The 8857-nt window shown below is 60.0% G+C and overlaps 1 protein-coding gene across 1 annotated transcript in view; it reads right to left on the reverse strand.

The window, feature by feature from the left end:
• LOC120669389 (disease resistance protein RPM1-like) overlaps positions 1-7748 on the reverse strand; it is a 40889-nt gene extending 33141 nt beyond the window's left edge. Inside the window, exons 1-2 of the mRNA XM_039949150.1 lie at positions 7578-7748; positions 6804-7166 (exon numbers count right to left, since the gene is read on the reverse strand). Coding sequence (XP_039805084.1) covers positions 6804-7166; positions 7578-7748 — 534 coding nt within the window. The remainder of the gene's footprint in view (positions 1-6803; positions 7167-7577) is intronic.
• Positions 7749-8857: the final 1109 nt, after the last annotated feature.

Raw genomic sequence — 8857 nt, forward strand, 5'->3', positions numbered from 1 at the left:
GAGCAACGACGAATATGACTTCTCGGCAGCGCAAGCGTGAGCGCCGCGAAGTCTTTTCCGTCACCAAAGCCATGCCATCCTACCTCGACTGGTCGAAGGATACCATCACCTTTGGCCACGAGGACCACCCCGACTACGTCCCACATCCGAGACGGTATCCGCTCGTTGTCGACCCCATCATCGGCAACACTCGCTTCTCCAAGGTGCTCATGGACGGAGGCAGCAGCCTCAACATCATGTACGCCCCTACCTTGGAGCTCATGGGGATCGGACTGGACAAGCTTCGCCCCAGCAAGTCGCCATTCCACGGTGTCGCGCCGGGGAAGCGAGTCCAACCCCTCGGCCAGATCGATCTGCCTGTGTGCTTCGGCACAGCAACCAACTTCCGCAAGGAGGTACTCACTTTCGAGGTGGTGGGGTTTCGAGGATCCAACCATGCCATCCTAGGTCATCCTTGTTACGCCAAGTTCATGGCCATCCCCAACTACACCTACCTCAAGCTCAAGATGCCGGGTCCAAAGGGCGTGATCACCATCGACTCTTCGTTCGAGCACGCCTACGAGTGCGACATTGAGTGCGTTGAGCGCGCGGAGGCTCAAGCGGAGGACGAGGCCCTCGCAGCCACCCTCGACGAAATGGCAAGCGAGGCCTTGGACTCCACGCACTGACACGCCGGGAGCTTCGAACCCGCCGAGGGTATCAAGAAGGTGCCCCTCGATCCGAACCACTCCGACGACAAGGCGTTGCAGATCAGCGCCAACCTCGACGGCAAATAGGAAGTGGTGCTCGTCGATTTCCTCCGCGCCAATGCAGACATCTTTGCGTGGAGCCCCTCGGACATGCCTGGCATACCGAGGGAGGTCGCCGAGCACTCCCTTGATGTCCGACCCTACTCCAAGCCGGTGAAGCAGCGCCTGCGACGCTTCGACGAGCTCAAGCGCCGGGTGATCGGCGAGGAGTTGCAGAAACTTCTGGCGGCCGGATTCATCAAAGAGGTATTCCATCCCGAGTGGCTAGCTAATCTAGTATTAGAGTGGAAACTGGAGGATGTGAGTAGATTACACCAGTTTAAATAAGTCATGTCCAAAGGTTCCCTTTCTTTTGCCACGAATTGATCAGATTGTAGATACTACTGCGGGATGTGAACTTCTATCCTTTCTTGATGCCTATTCCGGTTACCACCAAATCAAGATGAAAGAGTCCGACCAGCTCGCAACTTCTTTTATCACACCCTTCGGCATGTACTGCTACGTTACGATGCCCTTTGGCCTCAGAAACGCCGGAGCCACATACCAGCGGTGTATGCTCCACGTTTTCGGAGACCATCTCGGGCGGAGCGTAGAGGCATATGTCAATGATATCGTTGTAAAATCCAGGAAGGCGCACGACCTGGTTGCCGATCTCAAAATCGCGTTTGATTGCCTACAGGCCAAAGTGGTGAAACTCAACCCCGAAAAGTGCGTGTTCGGGGTGCCTCGAGGCATGCTCTTGGGCTTCATTGTCTCCCAGCGGGGCATCGAACCCAACCCTGACAAAGTCTCGGCCATCACTCGGATGGGACCGATCCGAGACCTAAAGGGGGGTACAGAGGGTCATGGGATGCCTAGCATCCCTTAGCCGTTTCATCTCGCGTCTCGGCGAGAAAGGCTTACCCCTGTATCGACTCTTGAGGAAAACCGAGCGCTTCACGTGGACCCCCGAAGCCCAAGAAGCCCTCAAAAGGCTGAAGGCGTCGCTCACTCGCGCCCCCATTCTCACACCACCTACGGACGGCGAGCCCCTCTATCTGTACGTAGCTGCGACGACCCAAGTGGTCAGCGTGGTGATCGTGGTCGAAAGGCAAGAGGAGGGTCATACTCTGCCCATCCAACGACCAGTATATTACATCAGCGAGGTGTTGTCTGAAACTAAGACACGCTATCTGCAGATTCAAAAGCTGCTCTACGTAGTGGTTTTGGCTCGGCACAAGCTGCTCCACTACTTCGAGGCTCACCCCGTCACCGTGGTCTCATCTTTCCCCTTGGGAGAGATAGCCCGCAACCGGGAAGCCGAGGGTAGAATTGCCAAATGGTCTATGGAGCTGATGGGAGAAACACTCACCTACGCCCCCCGCAAGGCGATCAAGTCCCAAATCTTGGCTGACTTCGTGGCTGAGTGGACGGACACTCAGCTACCCCCACCACAAATCCAGGGCGAATGCTGGACTATGTACTTCGACGGATCGGTGATGAAAACCGGCGCCGGTGCCGGCCTCCTCTTCATCTCACCCCTCGGAGAACACATGCGGTACGTGATACGCTTGCATTTCCCTGCTTCCAACAACATGGCGGAGTACGAGGCCCTTCTCAGTGGCCTCCGCATCACCATCGAGCTTGGCGCAAATGCCTCGACGCATGCGGCGACTCTCAACTCGTCGCCGATCAAGTCATGAAGGAGTCTAGCTGTCATGACCCGAAGATGGAGGCGTACTGCAGCGCAGTGCGCCGCCTCGAAGACAAATTCGACGGCCTTGAGCTCAATCACATCCCGCGCAAGTACAATGAGGACGCCGACGAATTAGCCAAGATCATGTCGGGGCGGACCACCGTCCCCCCGAACATCTTCACTCGCGACATCACCAAGCCCTCCGCCGAATTCAAAGATCCGGCGGAGCCGGGCCCCTCGTCCACCGGGTCCCCCGGAGGGAACCCTCCGGCGGACGGGGTCGAGCCCATGGACATTGACTTCGGGACCACCTCCGCTGACGAGGCCGAAGCAATGGAAGTCGACGAGGCCCCCACTTCGCGAGACTGGCGCGTCCAGTACATTGACTGGATGACTCAAGGGGTCCTACCCTCGAACTGCGCTCAGGCGCGGCGCCTCGCTAGGCAGGCCAAGTCCTTCGTTCTAATCGACGACATGCTATACAAGCGCAGTCCCTCGGGCGTCATGCAGCGATGCATCCCCGTCCCCGAGGGCAGGGAGATGATCCGCGACATCCACGCCGGCATATGTGGCCATCACGCTGCGCTGCGCACCCTCGTGGGTAACGAGTTCCGGCAAGGCTTCTACTGGCCCACCACGGTCGCTGACGCCACCGACGTTGTACGGACCTGCGAGGGTTGCTAGTTCTATGCTCGAAAGACACACCTCCTGGCCCATGCTCTGCAGACCATCCCCATCACGTAGCCGTTCGCCGTGTGGGGACTAGACCTCGTCGGTCCGCTGAAGAAGGCGCCCGGGGGCTTCACCCACTTGCTGGTGGCGGTCGACAAGTTTTCCAAGTGGATCGAGGCTCGACCCATCGGCAAGATCAAATCCGAGCAAGCAGTTCTGTTCTTCACCGACATCGTCTTCAGGTTCGGGGTCCCGAACTCGATTATCATCGACAACGGCACCCAATTCACAGGCAAGAAGTTCTTGGCGTTCTGCGACAGATTCCACATACGTGTGGACTGGTCGGCTATGGCACACCCACAGACGAACGGGCAAGTGGAGCATGCCAACGGCATGATCCTCCAGGGACTGAAGCCGAGAATCTTCAACAAACTGAACAAGTTCGGCCGGAGGTGGCTCACGGAGCTACCCTCGGTCATTTGGAGCCTGAGGACGACCCCAAGCAGAGCCACGGGTTTTTCCCCGTTCTTCCTCGTCCACGGCGCCGAGGCCATTCTCCCCACTGACTTGGAATACGAATCACCAAGGCTCAAGGCATACCAAGAGCAACAAAACCAGCGAGCTCGCGAAGACTCGCTGGACCAAGTGGATGAGGCTCGAGACGTGGCGCTCCTCCACTCTGCGCGCTACCAGCAGTCCTTACGAAGGTATCAAGCGCAGAGGGTCCGGCGCCGAGACCTCAACGAAGGGGACTTGGTGCTGAGGCTTCGACAGGACAACAGGGACCGCCACAAGCTCTCACCTCCATGGGAAGGGCCGTACATAATCGCCGAGGTGCTCAAACCCGGCATGTACAAGCTGGCGAACGAAAACTGCGAAGTCCTCACCAAAGCTTGGAACATACAACAGCTACGACGCTTCTATCCTTAGCATTTCAAGCTATTTGTATATTGTTCGTACTCGCATTTTCAATTTCCCGAAATAATAAGGAAGTACGCTTTACTTATTGCTTTTTGGGAACCTTCCGGACCCTCGAGGGCTCGGGTGCGCACGAACATTGAGGTACGCTCGGCTTTACCCTCGGCAAAGCCGAGCCTCCCTCGGGGGCTACTACGGGGGGAACTACCGAACGTCCCCAAAAAGTCGCCAATATTTTTTCGAAATATTTCCGTCTCGACCCTAAGCTTCTCGTATCCTTGGAAAAAATGGATGCGAGGCGTAAGCAACTACGGTACGGGGCTGGCCGAGTCGTGGGGCCGCCTACGCCTCCGGGATACGGCACCCCCCTCACCACCCTACGCCTACGTTGCTTATGAACGCGAACTTCCTCGCAGATGTTTATCTAAGTCGCATACGAAGAACATGGAAATAAAGTAAAGAAATATAGGCTCGAACGCACAAGGCCTCGACGGGCCACAAATTCAAATTATGAAAAATAAAATCTCTTATATTCATAGGATGCGACTACAAAGCGCGACTATGATAAACACTAATCTATTTACATGGGCTTCGAGGCCCAGTTTTCCTACAGGCTATCATCCCCCCTTGCAGGCCCTCAGGGGCGTCGAATTCGGCGATGGGAGGGATGTCTGCTTCTAGCTTCTCGGCGAGGACGGTGGCGAACTCCTCCGCGGCTGCATCGGCTTCGTCCATGATGGCCGACGCGGCGTCCGCATCCGCATCATCGGGAACAGCGTACCCCGACGACACCCTCTGGAGATCCATCAGGTAGTGTGTCTCCCCGAGACGGCACCCTCCCCCTCGAGCTCTTGACACACGCTCACGGCGGTCTGCTCCAGATCAGCAAACTCCATCTGCGCCACCGTGAGCGCGGTGTGGACCGCTTCCTTCGCCGCGGTCTCGTCCGCCACATTCTGCCTCAGCTCTTAGCAAAGGAAACCAACGTCAGTTATGAAAAGTAACAAATCAATGAAAAATCGAAGGTACTCACCCGTGATGTTCCTCTGCGCCTCCTCCCTCTGGGCTCGAGCGGCCTCTTCGAGCGAGGACAAGGAGGCTTCCTTCTCCTTAAGGGTAGCCCCCATGTTCTGGAGAGCCACCCCCTTCTCCTCGAGGGCCTCGCCCTGTTCCCGGAGGGTCTCGGTGAGCGCAACCACGGCTACCTCCCTATGGAGGAGCTCGGCCTTCTTCTGCTCGAGCGTGGTGCTGAGACGTTGCAGCTCGGCGCTTTGCGCCTCAGCCTCCCGAGCTCTATCCTCGAGCGCCGTCCGAAGGCGCTGCAGCTCGGCAGCTTGTGCCTCGGCCTCCCGGGCCTTCTCCTCCGCTGCCGCCCTCTGGACATCTCGCTCACCAGCAACCCGCGCTAGCTCCTCCTCCAGCGCCTGCTGACGCGTTCCCAGATCCGCCATCTTCGCGTTGGCGTCAATGTTCTTGAGTACCAGCTCGGCGTTGTGCTGCCCGAGCTGGCTCAGCTGGGAGTACAGCCGGTTCATCTCGGCGCTCTTTTCGTGCGAGATTTCCCTCAGCTACTGCAAAGGGGAGGACGTGGGTGAAGACGCGTAAAAGTTAAACCAAATCCGAGCAATTTTCGGGGGGGGGGGGAGCATTTACCTGGCTGACCTGGTAATCCGCATTCTGGTGGAGCGTGAAGGCGCGGTCGAGGGCTTGCAAGATCTCGTGACCCACGCCCATCTGCTTGTTCCAGGCCTCCTCCTCCTCCTCTTGCTCCTTGCGAAGGAACTCCGAGGGGACCCCGGACAGAACGATCGCCCCGAGATGGCCCCCCTCGGACGTCCCCGCCTCGAGCATGCCCACGCTGGCTGACGCGAACTCGGCGATGTGCGCGGCGGCGCTTGCCGCAGCAGCGGGGTTGATGTCCATCGAGTCCCCGTACTCCTCGCTGCTGTCCGGCAGCTCCACCACCGCCGTCACACCCCCTTGCGCCGTTGGCACGGGCACTACCACGACAGTACCCTCGTCCCGGGCCTCCGCGGGCCCCGGGACGGGAGCTCCTTCCACCATCGGCCCCTCTTGCACCGTCTCCTCCTCTGCGACGCCCTCGCCCTCGGCCCTCGGGGGCTCGAAGACGAGGGTCTCCTCCTCCACACGGTCAGCAGGGCGCTCCTGCGCGCCCCCGCCGGTCTCTCCTCCTGTGTCCGGTCCGGCGGCGCTGGCCGCATTGCCCTGACCGGCCTCAACTTCAGTAACTGCCAGGGTGGCGCCGTCCACACCGCCCTGGCCAGTCTCCCCGGCGTCGATAGCCGGAGCGGCTACTTTGGCACCGCTCTGGCCGGCGTCACCATCCTCCTCCTGTGCCCGAGCTTGCTGCGCCGCCTGGGCACCCCGAGCCATGGCCTCCCGTAGCCTCGCGGCCGCCGCCTCGAGGTCCACAGCAGGCAGGGGCTGCGGCGCCGTGTGCGGTGTGCTTTGTGCCCCGGTCTTGAGAGCCTTGGCCGGGGCAAGCTGCACCGCGTCTTTGGGGACGGCCCCGGGGCTGGAAATCGAAGAACACGAGTTGAGGACAACAGGATCGAGAAACCCACCAAACACGCAACAAAAATGAAAGCGAGGTCTGCTTACCCGGATTGAGCACTCATGCTCCGCTTCCTCGTGGCGCTTCTTCGGGCCCGAGTCACCGTGCCGCCCCTCAAAGACTGCCCTGAGGGCGCCCCACTCGTGTCGGCCTGGTGACTCGAGGCTGCCAGCACGGATGACTCCTCGCCCGCCGCAGCCTCGTTGCCACAGACCAGCACCTGGGGTGCAGGCGTCTCCTCAACGGCCGCCAGAGGCGACGACCCCCGCTTAGCCCCCTCGAGGGATGGGTGCGCCGAGGACTCTGCTATGGCCCTCATCACCTCCGGCGCCACCGGCTCCCCCTCATCGTCATCCCATAGGTAGAACGGCGGGGGGCTCGCGCCCACGGCTTCCCTGTCGCTCCTCAGAGCGTGGTCCTCGGCATCCGAGGCCTCCTCCTCCTCCTCCGAGAACTCGGGCGTGGAGGGCCATGCTTTACACTCCACACGTGCAAGCTTGCACTCCTTGTCATGCTTCGCCTTTCTCTTCCTCTTCCTCTCGGCCTTTGCCTCCGTCGCATCCTTCCGCCTTTTCATCTTCTCCGCGTGGAGACGATTGATCAGGCGTTGTTCCGGGACCGGGGGCTTCGAGGTGCCGCAGCTCAACCCCTGCAAAGCACGCCCGAGATAGGGTCAGGAAAAGGGGACCACACAACATACAGCGGATTCGAAATCAAAACATACCAGAGAAATGTACCCCGGCTCGGGGCGCATCTTGATCCTCCAGAGGTCCTTGGGATTTTGAGGGAACTCCGCCACCGCGTACTTCGCCCTACGGGCGGCGGCGGTGTGGGAAAGCAACTTTTTCGACGTCCTCGAGCCCTCCACCTTGCTCCCGGGGGTGAGCTCGAAAATCGGCAGGGCCCTTTCCACGAGAGGGATAACCCTCTGCCAGTCGAAGTTCGCGATGACGACCGCTGCCGTCAGCCCCTTCTTCGCCAGACGCACCAGCGCGTCGGTGAGGCCCTCAGGCCTGGCTTGTTGCGACGGGGACGACACCCTCCAGTCCCACTTTGGCGGTCGCTCCCGAAGAACCCTGTTAGTGAACGCCGGGAGTGCGCCCTTGTAGTTCCGAAGGTAGAACCATCCTCGATTCCACCCGGCGTTGTTCGTCGTCATCTTGCTCGAGATGTAAAAATTCCTCCGGGTCGGGCGGACGTGGAGCGTCAGGACACCGGCACGCGCGAACCGCCTCGGTTGGCCCCGCGCATTCTCGACGAAGAGTTCACCGTGGAACAGATGGACCCAGAGGTCCCAGTGGGCTTCGATGCCGAGGTACCCCTCGCAGACGGCGACGAAGACCGCCGCCTGCGAGATGGAGATGGGGCTGAAGTTGTGCAGCTCCACTCCGAAGTACTCGCACAAAGCCCTTATGAACCTGCTGATGGGGACGCCGAAGCCTCGCTCGTGAAGGCGCACGAAGCTCACGACGTAGTCTTGCGGGGGCTTCGGCTCGGTCTCGTCCGGATGTGGGGAAATCCACGCCGGCGCCCCCGAGTCGGTGATCTGCGGCAGCAGCCGGTCGGCGACCAACTGCTGCAGGACCGCCACGGTGGCGGAGGACTTCCCCCACGGCAAAGGCTCCTGGATGTCCGACATGTCTTCGATTCGAGGGGGATGCGGGAATGAAGGCTCCGAAACGGCTAAGGTTCTCTCTCTCTCTCTCTCTCTCTCTCTCTCTCTCTCTCTCTCTCTCTCTCTCTCTCCTTCTTCCTCCTCCTTCTCGCTCTTGGCTACGGGTTCAGGAAGCAACAGAGGCGGAGAAGGCAAAGCAGGATGGAGGCAAATGGCCAGGTGAACCCAAAACATCCCCTTTCTCTTCATCTTTATTCACCATGACGGGCGCATCTGCAGCCGCGGCCCAAATCTACTGCATTGAATGCGGTAGATTTTGCTATCGCTGATGGATGGGCCCCACGACCGCGGAGTCTCCCACGCGTGCACGCAGCAATAAATGCAGCACGGTAACTGGCGGGCACGGCGCGACTGTTGCACTATCCCATCCGTCAGCCGCCGCCCACGCCGCTTCGTCTGCCCGAGGCTGTCGCCTGAAAAGGCGCGCCCACACCGCAGCGCACAAATCGGGCCACGTCGCCCCCCACTAGCGGAAGACCCGCGTGCGTGGCTCGCGACTCTGCGACATTTTCAGATCACGACGAAATATTCCTTCAAGAGGTCTCTTTACCCTCGAAGGAACCGCATTTCGAGGCCTTACTGATCAGGGGTTC

This window comes from Panicum virgatum, chromosome 4N, assembly GCF_016808335.1.
Source record: "Panicum virgatum strain AP13 chromosome 4N, P.virgatum_v5, whole genome shotgun sequence".
NCBI lineage: Eukaryota > Viridiplantae > Streptophyta > Magnoliopsida > Poales > Poaceae > Panicum > Panicum virgatum.